We start from the raw sequence: 25,092 nt of genomic DNA, 5'->3' as shown, positions 1-25,092 counted from the left end.
GAGCAACATTGAGGTGAGCAAGTGTGGCGTTCATCTTCTGCTCGAGAAGTCAAATGTAATAGATAACAATGGAAGTATGGTCCAAGATCCCGGCTATGATACTGCTAAAGATGATGAAATGTCTGCTGCAGCAGATGATAATGAGGTATCTTTGCCTTCTGAAGGTGAGGAGTCCTCACTGAGGACTAATGCCTAGAAAGATCATTCATGGGTAAACAGAGGGCTTAATTCTCTTATGAAAGGTGGGAGGGAAATGGTGGCTGGAAGAATGGATAAAGATATTGCCTGACTGATCATTTCATTTTATGGTGTGTTATTATATATTTATTCACGTCACTCTTACAAGAATCATGTTCACATACTCTTCTTCCTTGTACATTATCAGATACTAATTTTATGTTGATTTGTGATATTATATTTAGAGAATCAAAGATATCATCTTTATCTCAAAAGTCCCTGAGATTACTGTTAAATCTATTCTTCTGTTTGTGTATGGAGCATATATTCTTGGCTTTGGCCATTAAGGAATTTCATAAAAGTAAATTTATGACTTGATGTGGTTTAATATGGTATTTCAAAATGTAAATTTACTTTTATTATAAAATAGATATAACGTATTACGTGAAGTCATGTCAATTTATAAGTTTATTTTTAGTTATATCTTGTTATGGATGCAAAAGTTTTTACACTTACTATTCTCTAAACCTGTTTAATGACATACCCTCGCTCGAAAGAGATTTTTTTCATATTGTTGAGAAAATCACTTCCTGCTGGCGAAGATTTCTTTTGCCTTTTCTTGACGAGTACTGCATGCTATTCCAGTCATATTGCTAACAGGTCGTGTGTTTACTCTTTACGAGCATATTACTGCAAATACCGTTAGGTTTGTAATGACATGCCATTCTGTCTACCTGAGTTAACAGCTCTAAAATGAACTGAGCGACAACCTTGTTGGGTTGACTTGTGACGGCATGTGTTGTAATTAAAAAAAAAAAAAAACGTTAGATCATGCAAAAACGTTAGATCATGTTTGACAATAAAAAAGATTTCTCATTTTTGTTCAACGTTTCTATATAAACATGATTTAAATCCCAAAATAATTTTCATCCATCCAGCATAGTTATCAACTAAATTATTAGCATCTCCATCACTTATCAGCCAAGCCTCCAAATGGACGTCTTGAGTTCGACCCCCCTCTCCCAATATATCAAAAGAAAAAAAAAAGTAGTGCTACAAAGAAGCCCCCTGAAGCTCACGAGATGCACACGTGGATAAGTGGGGTTAAAAAAAATGAACTGTAAAACACAAAACTCTCTGCATTCCCGCTGCCTTCCTCCCTAACGAATCACTTTCTTTCCCAAGAATGTTTGAATAATTTTAAAATATGAACATCATTTGATTGAATGTTTTGTGTTTTATAAAAACGGGTTAGATATATAGCTCATAATAGTATTTTGGTTAAACCCAATATATTGAGTCATCATTTGGAGTTTTTTGCACCTTAATAATAAATGATTATATCCTATTTAATATTGTAAATTACATATATAGGGCAGAAAGTTTAAAGGTTTTATTTCAAAAATTTTTTAAACCTTATCGAAATTTGAGTCTTTAATGGGAAGACTATAAGTTTTCTATATATGAACTAGGTCCCCTCTTCTCTCCATACTTATCGATTGGCTTGCCCTCATTGAAAGCTAATATTTTGTGAGGAGTAAGGAGGGAGAAGATTTGGCTACTAATATTTGTGGAGGGTAATCACCTCTCTCTCTCTCTCTGCATTTTATATTTTATCTTGATTTATATTCAGAATGATAATACTTGAAGGAGAACATTAAATACGATGTCTAAAACAATTGGTAGAACATGAACTCTAGTGTGGAATCACTTCTCAAATTAACAAAACCATTTCAAAACCAAAAATGCTAGATGGACACGGTTCAAAAAACTAGAGGAAACTGTTGGACTTTTTACTCCTTTGATTAGTCCCATATGGATGGGAAATGGGAAGGAGCAAGCTCTCAAGGCTTATAAATAAGAGGCTTAGCCTCTTAGTTTAAGTGCACCAGTCAAATGTTTAGCTAGTAACTTTTGACTCTAGTTAAATTCCTCTGTTGTCCATTTTGTAAAATGGGAAGAGGTGTGAGTTAGAGTTTTTCTAGTGGGGAAAGCTTTGTGGGTGTGTTTGGGGTGAGGAGAGAAATTATGTGATTGTAATAATTTTTCACATAGTGTATTTTCTTCTCTAGGTCTGGTGGTTTTTTTCTCCTGTTTAGGAGTTTCCACGTAAAATCTTGTGTTGTTATTATTTCTCTATTTTTCCTTGTTACTCCTGCAAAGGGTAGATCCTAGGGTGGTGAATTTGGGAGGTCCAAATTCCCAACAATTGGTATCAGAGCTACTAGGTTCTTTTTGTGAGGTGAAGCTTTGGTGTGGTAGTGTGGATATGTACAGTCTAAGGAGGCTCTGTCTAGGAGATTGGAAATTTTAAGTGTGTCCATTGTGACCCTCCAATCTTTCCTGGGAACTAACTTAGTGAGGTACTATTCATTTCTACAATAAATTCATCAAAACAATGTTAGGAAGTAGGGCTTCAAATCTTGTTAGATTTGAGGTGGAGAAATTAGTTTACACAAGGTGTGGAAGGGCAGATCAACCCCTGAAGTCAGCAGTGATTCTAGCGACTGATGAAACTGCTAGTACAAGGAGCTGGTTCGGCAAGTAGCTCCAAGTTAGTAAATGGAGATACTGGTATTGATGCTAATGTTGTGTCTCTTTCTATGAAAAAGGAGACATGTACATCCTTATGGCATGCTGCTAATTCCCAAAGTTGCCATGATAGAGGATGTGTTAATATTAGCAGGTCCACAAGTTTGCACACGGGCATTGGTTTGGCATTAATGCAGGGTGTGTGGTGGAAATTCATGTCGATGGCTGATGAACTTCCAGGAAAGCCAAACATGGAAGTTACACCATAATTTTCAGTAAGGTTGTTTTCGACATGGGCCGAAGTGAAATGCTTGGAATTGGTTTATTCTAAGTGGATATGCTTTTATGGTGAAGCATGATAGCGGAAGCTATGAAGATCTTCATTGAGGTGGAGCTTGGCTGTGGGACCAGTCAAAGTCGCAAGATGGAGATTGTTGAGTATTGCTCTTTGAGTCCCACATTGGTAGTGAGTGAGGAAGAGGCAAGACTCATGAGTTATAAATAAGAGGCTTAGCATCTTAGTTTAAGTGCACCAGTCAAGTGCTTAGCTAATAACTTTTGACTCTAGTTAAATTCCTCTGTTGTCCATTTTTGTAAAATGGGAAGAGGTGTGAGTTAGAGTTTTTCTAGTGGGGAAAGCTTTGTGGGTGTGTTTGGGGTGAGGAGAGAAATTATGTGATTGTAATAATTTTTCACATAGTGTATTTTCTTCTCTGGGTCTGGTGGTTTTTTCTCCTGTTTTGGAGTTTCCACGTAAATTTCTTGTGTTGTTATTATTTCTCTATTTTTCCTTGTTACCCCTGCAAAGGGTAGATCCTAGGGGGGGTGAATTTGGGAGGTCCAAATTCCCAACAATTTGCACACAGGCATTGGTTTCGCATTGATGCAGGGTGTGTGGTGGAAATTCATGTCGATGGCTGATGAACTTCCAGGAGAGCCAAACGTGGAAGTTACACCATAATTTTCAGCAAGATTGTTTTTCGACATGGGCCGAAGTGAAATGCTTGGAATTGATTTATTCTGAGTGAGTATGCTTTTATGGTGAAGCATGATAGCGGAAGCTATGAAGATCTTCATTGAGGTGGAGCTTGGCTGTGGGACCAGTCAAAGTTACAAGGTGGAGATTGTTGGACTTTTTGCTCCTTTGATTAGTCCCACATGGATGGGAAATGGGAAGGAGCAAGCTCTCAAGGCTTATAAATAAGAGGCTTAGCCTCTTAGTTTAAGTGCACCAGTCAAATGCTTAGCTAGTAACTTTTGACTCTAGTTAAATTCCTCTGTTGTCCATTTTGTAAAATGGGAAGAGGTGTGAGTTAGAGTTTTTCTAGTGGGGAAAGCTTTGTGGGTGTGTTTGGGGTGAGGAGAGAAATTATGTGATTGTAATAATTTTTCACATAGTGTATTTTCTTCTCTGGGTCTGATGGTTTTTTTTCTCCTGTTTAGGAGTTTCCACGTAAAATCTTGTATTGTTATTATTTCTCTATTTTTCCTTGTTACTCCTGCAAAGGGTAGATCCTAGGGGGGTGAATTTGAGAGGTCCAAATTCCCAACAGAAACACTTCACAAAAAGGATAACTTCTGAAAATTTGGAAAACCATTAAGAATTTTAAAACCATCCGCATACTTATGAAACCAAACAACTCATTAAAGACTGAAAACAATTAAAACAGAAAGGGAACAAACCCTAATACTGGCATTTACGAAATGTTGAAAACCACTTTCACGAACATTAAAACCATACATCTCGACATTTTTTTTTCTTTTCCAAATAGATTTTCAATCTGCCTTGTCATTTTCAAGTGATCATCTCCTGTTTCTCACTGTTTTCTCTTATGGGATTCTATAAGAGAAATACGTTAACTACAAATTCAGAAGTAAGTCCATAAATAATAAAGTATCCTAGTTTTATGTACCTAAGCATTATTTGAGATGGTGGTGGCTTAAAAAATCATACTTCATGATGCCTAGTACTTGTCCTTATGTTTCCCATGCATTTGCAGCCATATATATTCGCGACAGTGTCATTTATTGCAGAAGCGTTCATCTTTATGTGGGAATGGGTACATTGAAACGTGGAGGGTGACCAGATTAAGTTGATAGTTCTCTTCTCCTATGACTCGGTTCAGTCATATTACAGTAATTTATTTATCCAGCTCATCAAATCATCCCATTTACTTGACATGACAATGCTACTGGATCCGCCAACGGGCCTGAAAGTTGGGGCTCTTGCTGAAACAGAGGGCAAAGGTGGCTCTGCCACGTCAGCAATTGTCAGGACAGGATATGGAGCCTCAGCTGTTGGCATATAGGCTTGACTAATGATTTGCATGAGTTGGCCAGGCTGAACAGAGGTCATGTAAGAAGGTGTTCCATTGCCCAAACCTAAGCAGCGATTCCCTGAATTACATTGTAATCATTATATCAGCAACAAGAGGCAAGATTGAATATAGCTCTATTGGATCAACCGGAATAACAAAAAAGCTTCATAGTACAGCTGTATTATTGCTGAAAGGTTCCCAGAAAATTGAAATAAAAAGAGGCAAGGAGTGAAATAAATGCCTATTAGATGTAATCTATATATTTACATCTATATGATTTTCAAAGCATAATATATATAAAGTTAATTTTGTGGTTGACTAAAGACTAGCTATATTTCTGCATCATTTAAAACGAAGAGTTTCAATGTAAGTAAATCCACTTACTTTTGTATCTGGCAGCTGTCTTAGGGAAGTCAGTGATCACACCATCAACGTTTGCCCCCATGACAAATGAGTTGATCTCCATGTTTGCATCTGAGAAGAAGTCCCATGCTTGAGACACAAACTCATTGCTGAAGGTTTCTACATACACCGGGAGCTTAAATGATTGTAGCTTTGACACAGTATCAGTAGCACCAGTGAGGAATGCCTGTCTTTCAGGAAAGACAGACATCTTGCTGACAACCACAGAATCAGCAAACGTCTCTATGTTCTTAACGGTTGAGTCGAGGGCATTACGAATATTCTTGTCAACCTTGTACACCCTCTCATAATTTTTTTGGTCCTTGATTTTCATTAGAACTGAGCTATCACTGGACTGAATCATAACTTTCAAGGATGTCTGGTTGTCATAACCAGCTTTGCTCAAGGCATCGATGACTGCATCAGTTACACTCAATCTTTGCTCCTCTGCAAGGTAGGCCGCATGCTGAAGGAACATAACAGAATAAAATGGCATTACCAACAGAAATAATCACGTCGTGTTGAGGAAAATCTTTCATTTTTCAATTGATGCTGCAGATAATGCACATCCAAACATCCTCAGATTATTATAAAACACAATAATTTCAACATTGGCGTCATGAGGATTTGGTTACATAGCAGATAAGACATCAACAATTTGATTCCACGTGAATATCCCTCTCTCTGATAAATTACTAACCATGGATTTATGGTGTGAAATCTCCTCGTAACATTATTTTTTGTAACGTTTTTAGTAATTAAAAGAATGTAGGAAAAGCAAATACTTACTTCTATGCTGATCAAGACACCAGTAAGAGAGCTTGCATTCTTCGACATGGCCAAAAATTCAGACAATTTAAGAAACTTTCCAGCCTTTCTGAACTTCGGATTCCGGAACATTCTATAATTGTTGTAAGGGTTTGCTATTGCCGCTGCAGGAATTTGCAAATACGGTATATACAGGGATTGAAATATGCATTCAGAACTAGTTTGCAAATGATATTTACAAAAATACGACAGAATGTGAGTCAAATAACATAACTAAAATGCAGCAGAAGACCGGTGAAAGCATGTGAATAATCATATGAGAAGAGGCCCTCACAACTCAAGGGCTTATAATCTGCAGAAGCTAAAACCTAAATCTCAAAAAAATCATGCCTTAATAGTTGTCATTTTCAAGTTGTAAGAAAACAATAGTTACATGTAATTTTTTATTCTTCTGCCAAACTCCCATAGTTCCTACATACATTTGCAAGCATTGGTCATTCTAAACAAGTTTAAGTGGGTTGGTTCAACGTGTTGGATAATTACACCTCTCCCCATAGTTTTCTTTTTTTTCTCTTCCCATGGTTATGCATGTGTGATTAGCAACAATCACAAAAAATCTCTATGACAGTAGTTCTCCATGTAATGCAGACAGAAGTGATCTAAATAAAATAATGTGATTTTCGTCAGTTGTTAGTAGACCCCATATCTTAGAAGTGTATTAGAAGGTAATAAGTTTCCACCAGTCACAGTTTAGGTGTAAAAAGGATGTTGATCCTTCAGACTTAACAAAAGCTGTTTTTGTGAAGTATAACATTTTCCACAAACCATGAAAGGTTCCAGACTTCCAGTGAACTTTTTCTTTGATTGGTGTTTTTTCCTCTCTTTTGGGGAGGGAGCTAGAATGGGAGGTGAGGTTAACGAGTATTTCACCACAGAGTAAGTAAAGGAGAACCAAAGTTGACTTACCTGTTAAGGTTTGAATCTGACTCCATGTCAGGCTGAAGGTAAATATTCCACTGCCAGTCTTTATCTTTGGGATACTTGTTAAAAGGCTCGTGAAACTTGATTGAGCAACTAGTGTACTATCAATCAGATTTATTGAGCTTAAGCAAAATGGTGTCCCATCCTTCGACAATTGAACAGGGCAGTCAAGTACATCTACCCCATCTGCAATAGCTTGCATAAATGCCAAGTCTGTACAGCCAGGGTAATCTCCACTTGCTCCACATTTAGAGATAACCAAAGGCTTTGCTGGAGAATGAGCATTGTGAAGGAAAAAGGTTAACAATGATATTATGAAAATTATGTTGGCATAGAAACATTCATTTAGACAACAATATCAATAAGCTATGAGCAGAAAAACTTTTATCAAAAGCGATGTGCAGCAGGATTTACCTTGCGCTGAAGCATTTTTGCCTAGATGAGCAAAGCAATCTACAAGTATGGGAAGAGAAATCAGTAACGTGAGCAAAATATTTGCTGAAATAAGCAGTCAATAATTCAATAACAAAACAAACTAATAATGCCATACAAGGTCAAGATACAGAGTCAGGTAAAACTCAATCAAGGAAAGCCAAGTTGTCATCCCAAGTGGGTCTAATATTTGGGATACTCCCATCTTTGATCTCTTGGTTCTTGTGGCTAAGAAGGTGTAAAGCACACATGGAGGATGTAAAGGAGAAGTTTGCTGTATGTTCTAAGATTAAATCTGTTCTACCAGATAGATGTATAGTCAAAAGTTTCCAAGGCTGGTGTCTTAACTAGGCTGGATACTATTATAATTCAGCAGATGTTGAGTTGGCACACACCAAATCCAGGATGGTATAAACTAAATGTGGATGGAAGTAGTTATGGTAATCCTGGTGAATGTGGTGGGGGTGGTGGTATACGAAATTCAGAAGTACGATTTGTTGCTTTTGCTTCTTCTTATGGTTTTGGAACTACTAATCTGGCTGAGGTTTCATGCAGTCATGGATGGACTAAATCTTTGCCTTAATCGTCAGTTGCATAACATAGAGATTGAACCTGATTCTTTGATAGTAGTTAATTGGTCGAGGGGAAAGGGCCTCATTCACTGGTCATTGATTGGCTTTTTGAAAGAATTTTATTTGTACCATTAAAAGTTAGAGAGTCCAACCAAATTGCAGATTTTCTTTCTAAGCAGGGTGCAAATGGCGAGTCCAAAACTTTTCTGGCCTCCAATGAGTTGCCATGGGAGCTTAAAGGGAAATTAGTACTTGATAGAGCTGGTTTGCCTTACTTGAGATGTAAATAAACTGTTTTGATTTGTTTGTTTCTGTGATTTTCTTTGATTAAATGTTGAACGGTATATATATTGTGGTAGGTAGTCTGGTAGAGGTTCTTTTTTCCACCTTCTGGATTCCCCAAAGTGAGGTTTATATCTACAGTATTCCTTTGCCACAAATGAGGGCCTTTTAATAAATTTATAGGATATCGGCCTCATCGGAAAAAAAAGCTCCTAGTAGCTGAATCCAGTAAGTTCAAAGTTTAAGCTTATTCATTTGATCATCACAAATCTTACAGATCTGTCAGGGAATCCAGATAGCCAAATCAAGATCTATTCAGAAATTACAAAAATAAAAAAGGCTAGAAAAGCTCGATAACAAACCATTACTTCAAAATTTGTAGATATGCATGATATTTAGGTGACTGCTATTCCTATCAAGTGGAAGGAAATAATTTACCTCTAGCTTGCGATGGAGTAATTGGAAAGTCCGTCAGCATGCCATCAACAGAGAAGTCAGCATTGTCAATGAAAGACAACGACTCAGATACTGGGTCATAACTGTAATTGAAGCTAAAAGGAACATCATTTGCAAAATCTGATGCAAAAACTTCTAGCCCTGCCTTATGAGCATCCGCGACAACAGAAGTATGAGGTTGTAAATAAAGACTGGCATCTACAGGCCATATGTAAGCCTTGGGAACTAGAATTCCAGAGGCAAATGTCTTGATAAACGTAAGATTCTTTAACAGATAACCATACGTCTGGTTAGTTGAAGGCTCAAGCTTATCTTGTCCTAGAAACCTGAAGACCAGTTTTGTCGTTCTTGGATTTAATCGTGTTGTAATACTTCTTAGGAAACCCACCTCTGGTGATGAAATATAGCCTACTACCACACTTCTTGACACAGAAAGAACAAAGCTTCGCATGCTCAAATTGTGTTGCTTGAAGAATGCATCATACTGCAAAAAGTGATAGAACAAATGGGTTGGTGAAAATGATAGATGAGAAGCCAGATCCTACATGATTAGAGACACATCTGTACAACATCAGAGGATATAATTTTAATGTAAGACAGTTTATAATCATCCATTTACCTGAATATTCAACCATATGCCTGGTTGTGGTTTTGTTGTTTTAGCCAAATCTTGAACGGTGAGAATTTGTAAGCTATTTCCATCAAACTTATTAGTTCGAGAATAGACTCCTTGTGTTACTGGTTAGAGACAGAAATTTACATCAATTTCTAATGCAAAATATTAGGATAAGCAACAACAGGGCCCGATAGCCTTACTTCCATAAGAATAGCTTTAAACAAATACGACATCAACCATATGTAAAGAAAAATGTTGGTTGACTAGACATCCAAGTAACCGGTATGAAATGCAAGGAAAAAAAAAGTATAAGACAACTCAGACTTACGGGAAACATTTGCTAGCTCATTGAGGGTGAAATCCACAGGAAACCATCCTCGGGTTGGAACTCCATTGAAAAGGTAAACCTTATTCTTGTTTCTGTGAACTTCCGCAATGTTCGTGGCATTTTCCAGCCTGATATCCGGCACACAAATCCCGGCTCCATCCTTTGTCAATTTCACATCACACCATAAGAGCACATCGGGTACACTAACTTGAAGTGCCAGAGCGTAGGCAATTGAACTAGAATCAGGAAATAGCCCTGAAAACCCACCGCGTGCAATAACCAAAGGCGGATTACCTACAAATTAATCCAATCATATCGGTTAGCTAACAGAACATGAGTATCTCGTGTGATGGAATCCAATGTCAAGTATAAACAACAAGACTAAGTGGTTACTGTAACAATGTTGAGGCTAAACTGATTGGGTTAACTTTGACGTTTGAGATAGTGTTCCATGTTGAATTTCACAATCGGAAGTTCTAAACATTTCCTGAAAACGATCCAAATTAAGTTGGGAATGTTGAATTGCTGCAATCTCCGAATCATTTTCATAGTTTCTGTTTCTAACGTTGGAAAGTTTGTCAATTTCTACTGCCGTATATGATTTAATAGAATTATAGAACCACAATTGTCTTTTTTTTTTCCATCGATGGATCTAGCTATTCAGTACAAAATTTTCCATATTAGAAAAATTTTCGCTACAATTAGTCAACTCTTTTGCTAATTGAACAAGTCTTCAATTTTCACTGCACCCCGAAAAAAAAAAAAAATAGAAACAAGGCTAAATGAAGATTCAACATGGTTCTCTATCTTCATTTAGTTCTCTGATCAGCAATCAAACAGACATAAATTTGTCGAGTTTGAGAGACGGAAAAAAGAGTCAAGCTACTGTAGATCAGTTTTCATCTTCCAATAAAGATTCAAAAGATCTCTCAGGAATATTAAACAGACATAAATTTTTTTTGTTTGAAAGACGGAATAAAAAAAAGTCAAGCAACTGTAGACCAGTTTTTCATCTTCCAACAGTCAAAACAACGCCAATTATAAAGATAAAAACACACACAAAAATCCTTATTTTCCTTCCCTTCATTTTAGTGACAATCAGACAGAAAATAACGGAGCAGAAAGAGAGATTGAGCAAAACACAAACCGCTAAGTGTAGGCCAGAGAGTGGTCTTGTTAGATCCCTGAGCAGAGACCAGAGTCACTACCAACGAGTGAAGCAGAAGAAGAAGAAAGAACGTGCGACCAAGTGAATTGTGCATGACCGGCAAGTAATCGACGTCAATAAATTCCGGCGATCAGGTTTTGCTGGAGAATTCGTGAGATAGATCTTTTAAGGTTTTAGAGAGAAAGAGATCAGGCAACCAGGCTTGGTTGACGAAGATCAGTCTGATGATTAAATCATCTTCCATTTGGGTCAACTGTAGAGTCAATGCATAAAAAACAAACAGGTAAAAATGCTTGTTTGACGAAGACTCATCATGATGTGATGTAAGAACGAATGATATGGCCTTTAGGTTGCCCATTACAGCTAATCGACGACTACACCGAGAAAGTGGGAAAACTCATGATCAGCATGGGAATTGAATGCATCAGCCTCCTCCACTAGCTTTTATTTTCCTACTTTTACAAATTCAACTTGGATGCATGCGAACTGGAGTACTCGCAGTAACCCTCCACACAATTAACACACAAAACACGAACAATCTTCATCTCTTCGGATCAGAAACGCTTGTGGCCGGGGAGATCATTAATATCTATGAACTTGCTCTATTATAAAATCAATGATATATTATGTGTACAAATTGATATTTTATTAAAAATAGATCCGATATGTACGATTTGTATATTCGAGACTTGTTCGTAATATTATCCATTATATTAAAAAACTCTAAACATATATGGTTTTGATTTGATCTTTCTAATATTAATGTACCTCGATTAATTAATTAGTTTCTTAGATATGAAATAACATTGATTATCAGATTTTAATAAAAGTATTATTAAATTTTTTTATATTTTGAGAGTGCCGTATAAGATAATAATTAACATACATAGCTGCAATGTGTAAAGGGCTTTTGTAAAAGTTTGAGAATATTATAAAATTTTATTTTACTATAATATTATCTAAAATTATTAAAAAAAAACAACACATTTATGAAATATAACCAAAGAAGAATAAAAAATGTAGTAATATAAAATTAGTAGTCTTTGTCAACAAAAATTTAAGACTTATGTATATTTATATGTTAAAAATAGCGTTCCATTAATCATTGAGTTTTTGTTTGAATGATAAGATGAGATGAGATTAGTAGTTTTAAATAAAAGTTAAATAAAATATTATTATAATATTGTTTTTTAATATTATTATTATTTTAAAATTTTAAAAAATTAAATTATTTATTATATTTTATATAAAAATTTAAAGGAAGATAAAAATAGATAAAACGTACTCTTTCACTGTGGTTATTTTTTTTATATGAGCTGAAATATTTATGATGTGTTAAAAAAAAAAAAAACAGCGTTTCTTATTCACTCTCACCACGTGTTATTTTCCCAAGCAGTCTTTCACACGTGTCAGCACCATCTACAAAGTATGTTCTCACGATCCGGGCAAACTCTCACTCCCTTCCTCCACTTCGAACTGCTGCAGAGCTAGCGGAATGGCAACGATGGTGGTATCTGAATATGTAAGAAACCTTGGGAACGACCATGAACAGGTGGTTCCAGTAACGGTGTTCGTGGCTGTTCTTTTTTTGTGCTTAGTCATCGGTCACTTGCTCGAAGAAAACCGCTGGGTTAACGAGTCTATAATTGCCATTTTGATCGTAACCTCTCTCTCTGTCACGTGTGTGTATGATGTTTACTTGATTCTTTAATTTAGCATATACATAAATATATGATATTGTCGGTAAAGGATTTTTTTTTCGCTTTAGGGGACGAAATGAAGTTCGAAATAAAAAAAATTCAAGGAAAGTGTGGCTGTAGAGAATGTTTTGTTTTTTAGGTGTGTGGATAACTTGATATAGCTTTTCTATGAGAGATTGCTTAAACTTGTTTACTTTAGTCCTGTAATGCCCATCAATGTTCTTTTTGAATTAGTAGGGATGCATAGCCGGAACTATAATCTTACTTCTGAGTAAGGGGAAGAGCTCTCACATCCTTGCATTCAACGAAGAATTGTTCTTCATATATCTCCTTCCACCAATCATTTTCAATGCTGGGTAAGGACGTCTTTATAAACCGGATTCTTGAATTGGTCATGTATTGAATTACTCTGCGGATAACTAACATGTATCTGCTGTGCAATTCTCTGCTTTGTATACCTACTACGGATTCCAGGTGAAGAAAAAACAGTTCTTTCAAAATTTCCACAATCATGTCGTTTGGGGTGATTAGCGTTTTTATTTCAGCAATAATTATTACTGCTGGTAACTTTTAAATCAATTTCTTGTTCTTCTTTTCTTTTTCCTTTGCTTATTTTCCATGAGTTCACTTCTAAATTGGTGCATGTTATTTTTGACGTAGGCAGCTGGTGGCTATTTCCTAAGCTGGGCTTTTTTGGTCTGACCGCACGAGACTATGTTGGTGAGATTCTTCCCTTCATCACCTTTTTCATATATAAGACACTTGGAAGATCTATTTAGGCATTTATTTTTTATTTTTTAGGAAGAGGAAGGTACCCCAATATTTAGGCATTTAGTTGTTTCTAGTTCACAACCATTATTTGCAAATGAATTTAGGTTGTTTTGATTCAGCTGTAGGTACTATATTCAACTGATACAGTGTGTACACTGCAGGTTGGTTGGGTTTGTAATTATTCACTTTCTTTTAATTGCGGTGAGCTGCTTTGAATCTTGGATGTTCTGTGTATACATAAATATATCTACATGTAGGTTCTCCATCAAGACGAAACTCCTTTGCTGTACAGCCTAGTTTTTGGGGAAGGAGTTGTGAATGATGCAACGACAGTTGTTCTCTTCAATGCAGTTCAGAAGCTTGATATTTCAAGAATTAATGGTAGGACGGCACTTCACGTTATTGGAGATTTCTTTTACCTTTTATTGGCAAGTACTGCTCTTGGAATCACGGTAAGCATTGATAGTATGCCATGCCATATTGTACAGCTAATTATGCTCTCCTTTGCCATACACATAGAATACGTTCTCTGTGTCTACCTGTGACTTAATAATGTCCCTGTCGATTGAATAAAGTGACAACCTTTTTGTGTTGAATTTCGCCTTTAAAACTTAAGCAGCTGGACTTGACATGGCTCCTGAAGATATGTTCTTATCTTCAAGCTCATTTCTGGCTTATTGCATATCTGAATATTTCCTGCCTGCCAATCTTGCTCATCCAACATCCATAACACACCATCTGGAACTATGTAATGTAAAATTTTTTACATAGTCTTTGGCGGTGTAGTTGTTGCACAATACTAGATAATGCGTTCTTAATTTTCTCTGTATTAATGAATATGCCAGTAATAAGTTGTGCATATATCGGGAGGAAAATCATGCCAAAAAATTTCATTGCAGGCTGGACTTGTGACATCATATGTTCTTAAGACCTTAACTTTTGGAAGGTAAACTCTGTTTTGAATAAAAGGTGCAGATTAATTTCTGTGATATGAAGGTCAGATTTCATACCTTATTTATATCTGGAGACTAACAAGATGTCCCACCGTTATGAATCTGCTCTTCTATTTGCTTTCAGACATTCCAGTGTTCGTGAAATAGCTTTGATGATCTTAATGGCATATCTCTCCTACATGTTGGCAGAGGTAATGATGTGCTCAGATGTCCATTCACTTTATGAGTAATTATAACAAGACTTGATACGAAGTGCTAGATTTTTTATTCTCAAATCCAATCTCACATATATATATATATATATATGTATGTATGTATATCATTGAAGTAGATGTCTCTTTCAAACATATAAGTAATTTGCCGATTAACATCTGAGAAATTTAAGTACCTAGGAGCCAAACCCTCTTTATGGAGATTTTTTTTTTTTATTCAACTCCTTGAAGATAGAGAAAAGAGTGTGAGATGAAGGAAACCACAAATCCATATCATGCACTTGATGATCTTGAGCTTCTTTAAGATGTACACTCTGAACCTTTTTTAAAACTACTGTTTTTGTAGCATCAAATTGTAAGCCAATATTTTGTATACTGCAGCTTGTTTGTGCAAGTGCATAGTTTGGATGCTGCTGTTTGTTTGTGCAGCTGCTGCAACTTAGTGGAATTCTCACTGTTTTCTTCTGTGGAATTCTGATGTCACACTATACATGGCATAATCTTTCTGAGAGTTCAAGAATCACGACCAGGTGCGTATGAAGGGATTATTTGGAAGTGTGGTGACTGTAAAAGTCTGTAATTAGTGATGCCTAGTGCTTGGTTTATTGCCTCTCCTCTGCGGGCATCTATTTGCAACAATGTCATTTATTGCAGAAACATTCATATTTCTCTATGTGGGAATGGATGCTCTTGACATTGAAATGTGGAGGATGACCAAATTAAGGTGCTAATTCTCTTCTGCTACAATTCAGCTCATTCATATCACATATTACAGTTAGTTTATATTCAGATCGTCCAATTAGGTTTTAAGTGGATTTATATTGATACGAGTTTAGTGAAAGCTTGTATGTTATATATACTACACTTTCATATGGTATACCTTCACATACATTGTATGTTCTTCAAAGAAGTTTTAAGTGGATTTATATTGATACGAGTTCAGTGAAAGCTTGTATATTATATATACTACACTTTCATATGGAATACCTTCGCATACATTGTATGTGCTTCAAAAAAATCTCTGAAGACCTTTGCATACACCGTTTGTGCTTCAAACAAAGATCTAAGTCTTTTGATTTACTCAAATTCAAGCCAGAAATATCTTAAGTTAACCTAAATTCTTAGGAATATGAATTTGAACCTCTCACATGACATCATTGTTCTCTGGAACAACTGCAGGTATCTTTATCTAAATCATGTTGTTTAAACTTTCTGTTGGTTGCAGCTTTGGGACTTCAATGAGCATCTATAGTACCTTAATCTTACTAATATTGCTTTGCCGTGCTGCATTGGTTTTTCCTCTCTCTGTTCTTTCCAATTACATGAATAGAAGAGCCAAGAGAACATCAGTAATCACATTTAAACACCAGGTTAGTATTGCCTTGTTTGCCATGGTAGATTTGTTCCATACTTAAAGAAAAGGCAGTCACGCTTTGATGGCCTCTTATTATTGAAATTTCTATCCATGTAGATAATCATTTGGTGGGCTGGGCTAATGAGAGGGGCGGTCTCTATTGCATTGGCTTTCAAACAGGTATCTGTTTTTCTGTTCATTACAGTTCAAAACAGTTGCAAAGAATATTCTCTGTAAGATTGTGAATTTTATAATTGTTAAAAATCCTGTCTTAATCTATTCTCTCCTTGATTGTGAAGTTCACATATTCTGGTGTTACATTGATTCCGATCAATGCTACAATGATTACCGACACCATTGTCATAGTCCTCTTCAGTACACTAGTATGTTCGTCTATCTCTCCAATTGATTTCAGTTAACAATGATGTTAGAAGATTCAGACTCTCAAAAGAACCATTATACATCCATGCAACTGTCAGGTTCTCTCTCTGTCTTCCTGGCAGTTAGGAGCAGTTCTCTCTCTGTCTTCCTGGCAGTTAGGAGCATAAAACATTGTTTCACACCACAAAATGTGGACATTCCCAACTACTAATGGAGTAGTTGTTGAGAGTTGATACATTGAACAAGTTTTTAACCTTGTTAGATTTGAAAGATTTGGTAATAACTATTATACTGGTTGCAGGTGTTTTTTTCTAACCAAACCACTTATAAGCTATCTGATTCCCCACCATGATACTATCAAAATTGGGGATCGAGAATCATCCTCTACAAGAGAAGACTTGAACATGCCGTTGATCTCCTTGGAAGGATCTGCTGCAAGCGACATAACCCGTGCAAAGGATAGTTTATCCATGCTGATAGAAAGGCCTGTGTGCACCATACATTTCTATTGGAGGAAATTTGATGATGCCTGCATGAGACCCATATTTGGAGGGCCTGTTACCAACCAGTTGGAGTGTTAAGCGAACTACAGCAGATATTCATTATAGTCCAGTGTTACGAATGGGCATGCTTGGTTGCTGTGCAGCCTACATACGCATGGGATTCTGCGGGATACATACTTTCTTGACATTAACATCTCTGGGCATAGTTATAACCAAACTATGCGGCTTTAAAGGTCAGACTTACAAGCGTGAGTGTACTTCTGGAGACAAAGGAGTTGAAAGTTTTTGAGGCAGCTGTATGTTTATCTATTAGGTGAGTAAGGTTTAACCTTCCTCATGACTATGCAAAATCTGTTAGTAGACTCGCTGGGAGATTTACTGAGACACTTCTGGGTATAAGCTTTTATCTTTTTTGGTTTTTGGTTTTCAAGCTTTTTTCTTTCCATAAGCATGTGTAGGCTTTATGTATTATGGTAATGAGAGAGATTAAACTACAATCTTTGTAATAATGTAGATAATTCAATAGAATAAGGATCTGTGGAAGAAAGAAAACAGAGAAAATGGTACAAATTTAGCACTGGTTTTTTGTTAGGGAAAAAAGTATTGTTTTTGGTTCATAGAAAATCCACTTTACGGTTCAAATGAATAAATATGCAAATCATTTTTTTCCTGATTTAATTGAGATTTTGAAGATGTTGATGAGTTTGTCAACTTTTTTAACAATTTAGATCTATAAATCCGATTACTTAGCGTAAAACAATGAAATTCATTGAATCTCGATGAACCTAGACCAATAATTGATCATTCTATCCGAAAGGTCACGAGCATAATAGAGGAGAAAGAATAACACGACCTAAACCTAAAAATGTCTGCTTTCTTTGCTAGCTTTCGGAAAATGGTTCCTTTATAACTTGCTTTGGGAAAGCTGGTGCAAAGGTATAGCTGTCGAGAAAGCTGATGACAAGATTACAGAAGAAATTTTCCTCTTTAATAAAGTGATTAACATCTCTTAATATTCAATTTGGATAATGATGGGGTGTACAAAGTTGAGTAGCTCATCATAATTCTTCAAAAAACCGTTTTAACCGAAAGGAAGGATCAGTGAAAATGTTTAAGCAACAGATCATTACTCATTGGAATTGTAATACGATGTTGCCATTCTTGTGTAGAGACTATGCTTTATGGTATTAATCGTACTCACGAGTTTTGAAGATCATAGACAACAAGAGAAAGTGGAGAATATTTTGAATTTTGAAATCCCTTTGCCCTAGGTTCGATTTGGTCATTAAAATTTCTCAATTCAAATTTAAAATTTTTATCTCATTATTATAATTTTTTTAAATTTTAAAATAATAATAATATTTTAATATTTCATCTTAAAATTTTAAATTCTCACGTCAAAATTCTGGTCAAACCGAACCTAAATAATGGAGAATATCTTGGATTTTGAAGTTCCCTTCGGCCTTCACCTAAATAATGTCAAACCATCACAGCAAAATACAAAAACGTGGTTGGTGAAGTAAAAAATTAATTCCATTGCTTTTTAAAAAACGTGAGTTGCATGGCCAAAAATGGAATTTAAATGCAGCACGTCTCCTTAGTCCAAGAATATACCTTACTTCTGCAAAGAGCAACCTGTGCTGCAATCTTCCTTATCCAAATATGAGCCGTACAATCTCTCCTCTTGTTCCCGCCTTTCTGCTTTTACTCTGTCTTGGTTTGCAGCTCGCCAATGGTAGTGTCACTGATACTATCGGACCAGGCCAGTCACTAACAACCTCGGAGACTATTGTCTCTGCTAAGGGAAAGTTTGAACTTGGTTTCTTCTCCCCGGGAAATTCGACTAGGAATTATGTGGGAATATGGTACAAGAAAGATTCTAACCGCACCGTAGTTTGGGTTGCAAATAGAGAGCGGCCATTCCCAAATTCCTCTGCCGTTCTGACCCTTAATCCGGATGGGAACCTTGTAATATCTGGCGGCAGAATGGAGTACACGGTTGCCAACACTTCTGCTGGGAGAGATACCTATGCCATGTTATTGGATACAGGCAATCTTAGAGTTACAAAGAGGGTCTCGGGTGTTGTTTTGTGGCAAAGCTTTGAGCATCCTACGGATACTGTTTTGCCCGGAATGAACGTTAGTGATTTCACCACGGGATGGTCATTAACATCATGGAAAAGTACAGAAGACCCTGCTCCTGGTCCTTTCACTCTGCATCTCGGTTCTTGGAACAAACTGCTTCGGGGTTCTTGGAAAGAATTATTCGTAATGAAGGGGTCTGAAATATACTGGAGTAGCGCACTCATTGGTCGTCTGGCTGATATATTAGTGATTGTTGGGGAGTCCGTTACTTGGCGTAGCAAGTACACCGATGAAATGTTAAGAATGGTTTTAGATGCATCAGGGCAACTTAGACTGCTCTCGTGGGCAGAAGTTGACCGATCTTGGCATTTATTACCCTCACCTAAGTGCGGGGCTTATGCATTATGCGGTGATTACAGCATATGCAGTGAGACAACCGATAGAGGATGTGACTGTTTGCCAGGATTTAAACAGGTGGTAGCTGAAGGGATTAAGTCGAGTGGCCGAGGGTGTGTGAGGAAAATTGATCTCAAGTGCGGCAATTATACAAAATTTTTCCCCTTGTCTCAGGTAGATTGGCCCAGTAATCCGAATAAATTGGACATCAGCGACTCTGTAGAGTGCATGTCAGCTTGCTCGACCAACTGTTCCTGTATTGCTTATGCTTATGATCATCGAAACCATGACTGCTTAGTATGGGAAGGTCCTCTGCTAAATGTGAAGCAGCTCTCAGAAGATGATGGATATGGAAATGATTTTTATCTGAAGCTTGATCCTTCGGAATTGAGTACCAAAGGTCAGAAAAACACAAGGACTTGTCAGCTATTGCTGACTATTATTGCTGTTGTTGTCTCTTCTTCTTCTTCTTTCTTCAATTATTTACTTCTCTGTCAGCAATTTTTTTGAGGAGGTACCTCTAGGCCTGCCAATGGAAAATCCAGTCGTAACAAAAGTACAACACATGTATAATTCTATTTCTCTGATTTCCTTCTATGGTATGCAACTGTAACATCTTCAGGACATAAGAACGCGAAGGTTGCAGGGCTATTGTGGGCAGCCATCATACCGACCATATCTCTTGCATTGGTATTCAGTCTTTTTGTTTATTGTGTGAGGAGAAAGAAAGAGCTCAAAGAAAACGGTGAGCTAAGAAGTGTTCAAAATGTATTTCGGAAATCAAAATGTATATTCTAAAGCAAAGCCATAATCATATGTTGTTCACCTTGCAGGGGACGATTTGTTACTGTTAGATTTGAGCATGACCATAGAATCTAATAGTTCGGAGCTTACGGAGTCAATTAGGCATGGGAATAGTAGAAGAGGCGAAGTCAAAATGCCATTATTCAGTTTTGCAAGTGTTTCTGCGGCTACTGATAATTTCTCGGATGCAAATAAGCTAGGCGAGGGCGGTTTTGGACCCGTTTACAAGGTATGTTTAAGTATCCCTAAACTTACTCGGATGCGGGCTACACATAGAGGGTAAACACTTTGCCAGTAACCAACCTACCATGTTAACAGACACATGCATCTTTTGTTGCTGCATATGCTGTAACGCCGCTGTGTACCCATTTAAATAAGAAGTGGGCTGATTTTGGGTTAATGAAACTAAGTTTAAATTAAACTGTTGCATGCACGTACCAGGTGTGTGATATTTGGAAGTGGTGTGTTAATGTCATTGTGGTCTCGAGTTTAAAAGTGTCCAAACTAGTTAGTTTTAGCGACGAAAGTGCCTAGTGCTTATCATTGATAGTGGATTTCTTGTGGATCTAGTTTACCATTCTATTGTTTTTTATCTTTTTCAAAACAAAAACAAATCCAGGGAATATTACTGAGAGGGGACGAGGTAGCTGTAAAAAGACTTTCGAGAAAATCTGGGCAAGGTTGGGAGGAGCTAAAAAACGAAGCAATCCTCATAGCCACTCTCCAACACAAGAATCTTGTCAGACTTTTGGGCTGCTGCATTGAAGGAGATGAAAAGATACTAGTTTATGAGTATATGCCAAATAAAAGCTTGGATTTTTTCCTGTTTGGTTTGTATTTTCTCGCACTTTAGAATACAATTCATTACTCTTTTTAGGATTTTTATTTTGTCCTTCAAATTTGGCTCCGTATTGTCAATCTAATCATATTTTTAAAACAGATGCAGAAAAGCGCAAGATACTAGATTGGGGGAAACGGATTCAAATCATTCAAGGGGTTGCTCAAGGACTTCTTTATCTACATCAGTATTCCAGATTAAGGATTATTCATAGGGACTTGAAGGCTAGCAACATTTTGTTGGACACCGACATGAATCCCAAAATATCAGATTTTGGAATGGCAAGAATATTTGGAGGAAACGAGTCAGAAGCAAATACCAATAGGATCGTGGGCACACAGTAAGTAAAATAAAGGAAACTACTGAATCATAAAAACCAATTCATCAGTGTAGCATACACATGCATAGACATGCACATAAAACGTTCTGCTACTAATATTTTTAACTTGATGATGGTGAACAGCGGTTACATGTCACCTGAATATGCTCTGGAAGGTGTCTTCTCCATCAAATCTGATGTCTTTAGCTTTGGTGTCTTATTGTTAGAGATTTTGAGTGGCCGGAAGAACACTGGTTTTTATCAACCTGACTCTCTCCATCTTTTGGGATATGTGAGTATCTTACTTGTACCTTCTGGTGGAGAAATTCAAACACGTTTGACTTCTGATTGATACTCAGGATTTACACATTGTTAATGCAAAAGAAACTAGAAATGGTTAGGAAACAAATGGAAGAATTCCAGAACTGCAAAGAAAGTTAATCCCATTACTCCTCTCCTCTCCTCTTATACACCTGGCCCTCTCCTTTTACTTCTCTGATATGATGATGAATTGCCAATCTCTCAAAAGCTCAAATGATAGGAAAAAAGGAATTCAATCGCTTAACCATTTTGCTTCTTTTTTTTTTTTTGAAGGCGTGGGAATTATGGATTAGTGACAAGGGATCAGACTTAGTGGATCCGTTGCTCCTTGATGATATGTCCTCCATGTGTACGGTGTTGAGATATATTAACATTGCTCTCCTCTGTGTACAAGAAAGTGCAGAGGATAGACCTACCATGTCCGACGTTGTCGCAATGCTTAGCAATGATAGTACAGTTCTACCTTATCCCAACCAACCTGGTTTCTTGTTTGTGAGAAGTAAGGTAAAGCCAAACCCAATCAGCGGCATGTCAGACTTCTCTTATCTGAAGAATGAAACAGTTTCAATAGTTGAAGGCCGTTAATCTTTGAAAGACAGGCCATAAGCATCATACTATCTGTGTAATAATCATAAAAACATTCTGTTAGGTTGCCTACAGGTTGTACTTCCCTTTTTCCTGTTTTATGTCAAAGTCCACTCAACAGAGTGAGCAGTGTATGGGATTTTTGAGTCTTCAGCGTAAAATCTGTTAATATGGTTATGGTATTATAGTCAATCCTGTAATATAGTCGATAAATATGAGCTTTCATCTCTGATAAGGAGAGATCAAGTATGCCTGAAACATGGCAAGACTCCCTGCACATCTCTTCATAACATTCTCAGAGTCCAATATGGGCATCACAAAACTAAACTGGCATCTATGTTTGTCAGTGATTCCTTCATAGAAAGCTTTAACCCGATGGAATGCTCTCTTCTGAGTTCTGAGTATCTGAACTGGCCACAGAGCTTTGGTGTTTCATAATTTTCCATAAATAATAAACAAATTATTATTTTTAGGAAAAAGCCCTTTTGCCGCCTGGAGTTGACCGCCCGGGTTGACCATTGGGAATTTTTTTTTTTAGTGATTAAGAAAGTGATTTTAAATGTATTGGTGTATTTTTTTTTACTTAATGATTAAGAAAGTGATTAAAAAATTGTGAAAAGAAAATTAAAAAAAAATTACATTGGGCGGTAAGCCCAGCGGTAAGAGAGAGTAGCCCCACCCCCTTATTTTTATTATTATGGTAAAATATAGATTAAACTGGATTATAAATGAAAAGCTACGAAAATATAGATTAAACTGGCTTTACAATTCCACTTAATCGTTTCTGCTTTGGTAGATGTTCTACCGCCCTCTGCATTTCATCACTTGATTACGTTTGATTTTTATTTTTTTTATTTTTATTTTTTCCTGGTATTGCTTTGTCTTCTTCTCTATTTTTCACTTTTCAACCAAATATACAGAACGAGAGTGAGAATTGGATCTCAAAATGAGAGGAATTGCCGATTAACAACAGGGACGCATTTACGGCGACAAAAGTGCCTTCAGAATAAAACCATTTCAGTTTTCTTGACAGGAAGTGAAGTTTATGTCAAAATACTAAAATCTTCAACAGATACTGGAAATTAAGAACTACATCAAGGCGAGCTCAGAATATTTGAGGCAGATGCTACCATAAATTCTTCAACCCACTGCAACAACAACAATAAAAATTATATGTATATATATTATTAAATGGCTAGAAAACGTTTCTTTCTCAAAACATAGCAAATTCTCAAACCTATATCATAAACTGGAATATTAAGTTCTTAAATAGAAAATAATACACGTGATTAAGTTAAACTATCTTGGACCATTATGCAATGAATATATAGAACTTTCGAGAGAGAGTCAATGTTGGTACTTCGATCTCCAAGATTTTTTAACTCTATTGATGTACGGGAATTTGGACAATTATCTACTAATATTATGGGAGACAAGATGATGTGAATGAACATGGACAAAACTTCCTAGATGTTAATGCTTCCAAAATCCTATATTGTACTCAGATGTCTGTCTAATATTAACAACATTTTACGTGTTTGGTCCTAGCGTGCAGGACAAAAGACCAAAACATGAATGTTAATGAAAAAAACTGAACTTTTTCAAACATGTCAAGAGCCATGATCAAATTCTTATCATAGCTCGCTCTAGAGAGAGTAACTCACATTTAAACACCAGGTGAGTACTGCCAGCTAGTTTGCCATGTAGATAATCATTTGGTGAGCCGGGCTTATGAGAGGGGCAGTCTCTATTGCATTGGCTTTCAAACAGGCATCTGTTTTTCTGTTCATTACAGCGCAAAACAGTTGCAAATAATATTTTTCTGTATAGGATTTTGAGCCTTTTTTTTTTAATGTAACACTGTATTTCATATATGAATTCAAACCATACAATTCTTGTTTTTTGCCAAACTATCTACAAAGTAGTCCAGAAAAAAAAAAAAAAATCCAGAACTTTTTCATAGAGTTACCATTTAAAGTTGATAGGACAGCATTGCACACTTCATCTGCAATTGTGCTCCAGTGATTCTAATAAAAGCATACTCCAAATCCATTTGATCTAGGTGACTTCAGAGGGTACATCTATTTTACTGCTTCATCTACCTCTAATTCATATCAACTGTGACCCTTGGCTTAATGCATTTTAAACATTCCTCAATATCTACACAGGTTGGGTTTGTTGTAGTAAACAGATTCTCAAAATAACTGCTGAAAGTCCTCTCTATCTTAGTGCTGCCACTTATCAGTCTATTCTAGTCATTAATAACTTCCTTTATAGTATTCCTCCCCCTTTGATTGGCACAAGCATGGATATATTTCGTGTTTCTATCTCCAAGCTTGTACAAATTCCTCTTAACTCTTTGTCTCTACCGCAAATCTTCTTTTTCCAACAGCAATCTTAACTCTTCTTTCACCCCCGTCATCTCTTCAACATTATGTCTTCCTTCAATAGCTTGTAACTATTGCAGCATGATTATCTTTTCCTCAGTTTCCTTCTCACCCCCCCCCCCCCCCCCAACTTACACTTCTGTCAACTCCATCTTTGAGAGGCCTCTTTGCTTCTGTTCAATAATGCTTCTATTGTTCCACATTTTTTTATAGAATCCAATCTAACCACTTCCTTCTTCCACACATTTCTTAACACAATGTCACAGTCCTCCTCGAGGGCCCAATTTGCTTCATATTTGAAGCCTTGTTTCCTCACCCATCTCCTCTCCCTTCCTTTAATAACATGGACCAGTAATGGTTTGTGATCTGACGTTCTGGCAGCCAGTACTTCCACACACACCTCATTGTACACTTCAATCCATGCTAAATTTGCCACAGCTTTGTCTAATCT

At 36.7% G+C, this 25,092-nt stretch overlaps 3 protein-coding genes across 3 annotated transcripts; 2 read left to right on the top strand and 1 right to left on the bottom strand.

Annotated features, from left to right (window-relative positions):
• Positions 1-4,680: 4,680 nt before the first annotated feature.
• LOC122281274 (glycerophosphodiester phosphodiesterase GDPDL3-like) lies at positions 4,681-11,602 on the bottom strand. The gene is made up of 9 exons (XM_043092637.1): positions 11,012-11,602; positions 9,865-10,158; positions 9,540-9,658; positions 8,903-9,404; positions 7,593-7,631; positions 7,164-7,448; positions 6,219-6,361; positions 5,412-5,895; positions 4,681-5,106 (listed from the first exon to the last, which is right to left on the bottom strand). The coding sequence occupies exons 1-9, from the start codon at positions 11,124-11,126 to the stop codon at positions 4,841-4,843; spliced, it is 2,247 nt and encodes a 748-aa protein (XP_042948571.1). The 5' UTR covers positions 11,127-11,602; the 3' UTR covers positions 4,681-4,840.
• Positions 11,603-12,473: 871 nt separating this feature from the next.
• Positions 12,474-17,516, top strand: LOC122281279 (sodium/hydrogen exchanger 4-like). The gene is given in 16 exon segments (XM_043092643.1): positions 12,474-12,692; positions 12,970-13,085; positions 13,197-13,235; positions 13,237-13,295; positions 13,393-13,452; positions 13,623-13,638; positions 13,640-13,664; positions 13,761-13,955; positions 14,403-14,449; positions 14,581-14,647; positions 15,098-15,197; positions 15,290-15,392; positions 15,894-16,038; positions 16,140-16,202; positions 16,322-16,413; positions 16,705-17,516. Coding segments are annotated over 16 exon segments (1,572 nt in total). The 5' UTR covers positions 12,474-12,527; the 3' UTR covers positions 16,985-17,516.
• A 993-nt stretch (positions 17,517-18,509) lies between these two features.
• On the top strand, positions 18,510-22,500 carry LOC122281270 (G-type lectin S-receptor-like serine/threonine-protein kinase At1g11300). Its single transcript, XM_043092631.1, has 7 exons — positions 18,510-19,787; positions 20,010-20,132; positions 20,221-20,420; positions 20,811-21,021; positions 21,132-21,369; positions 21,493-21,640; positions 21,943-22,500. Exons 1-7 carry the CDS (start codon positions 18,569-18,571, stop codon positions 22,252-22,254), a joined length of 2,451 nt encoding a protein of 816 aa, XP_042948565.1. The 5' UTR covers positions 18,510-18,568; the 3' UTR covers positions 22,255-22,500.
• Positions 22,501-25,092: the final 2,592 nt, after the last annotated feature.

Source organism: Carya illinoinensis, chromosome 11, assembly GCF_018687715.1.
Source record: "Carya illinoinensis cultivar Pawnee chromosome 11, C.illinoinensisPawnee_v1, whole genome shotgun sequence".
Taxonomy (NCBI): domain Eukaryota; kingdom Viridiplantae; phylum Streptophyta; class Magnoliopsida; order Fagales; family Juglandaceae; genus Carya; species Carya illinoinensis.
Note: the sequence above shows the minus strand (reverse complement) of the source record. Positions and strands in the feature narration are given on the sequence as shown.

Coding starts and splice junctions, on each gene's coding strand:
- LOC122281274 (XM_043092637.1), bottom strand. CDS start 11,126: ATGCACAATTCACTTGGTCGCACGTTCTTTCTTCTTCTTCTGCTTCAC. Junction 9,659..9,864: donor TGAGCTAGCAAATGTTTCCC/GTAAGTCTGAGT, acceptor GTCTCTAACCAG/TAACACAAGGAGTCTATTCT. Junction 5,896..6,218: donor GTGTCTTGATCAGCATAGAA/GTAAGTATTTGC, acceptor ATGTTCCTTCAG/CATGCGGCCTACCTTGCAGA.
- LOC122281270 (XM_043092631.1), top strand. CDS start 18,569: ATGAGCCGTACAATCTCTCCTCTTGTTCCCGCCTTTCTGCTTTTACTC. Junction 20,421..20,810: donor GTTTTGGACCCGTTTACAAG/GTATGTTTAAGT, acceptor AAACAAATCCAG/GGAATATTACTGAGAGGGGA. Junction 21,022..21,131: donor CTTGGATTTTTTCCTGTTTG/GTTTGTATTTTC, acceptor TTTTTAAAACAG/ATGCAGAAAAGCGCAAGATA.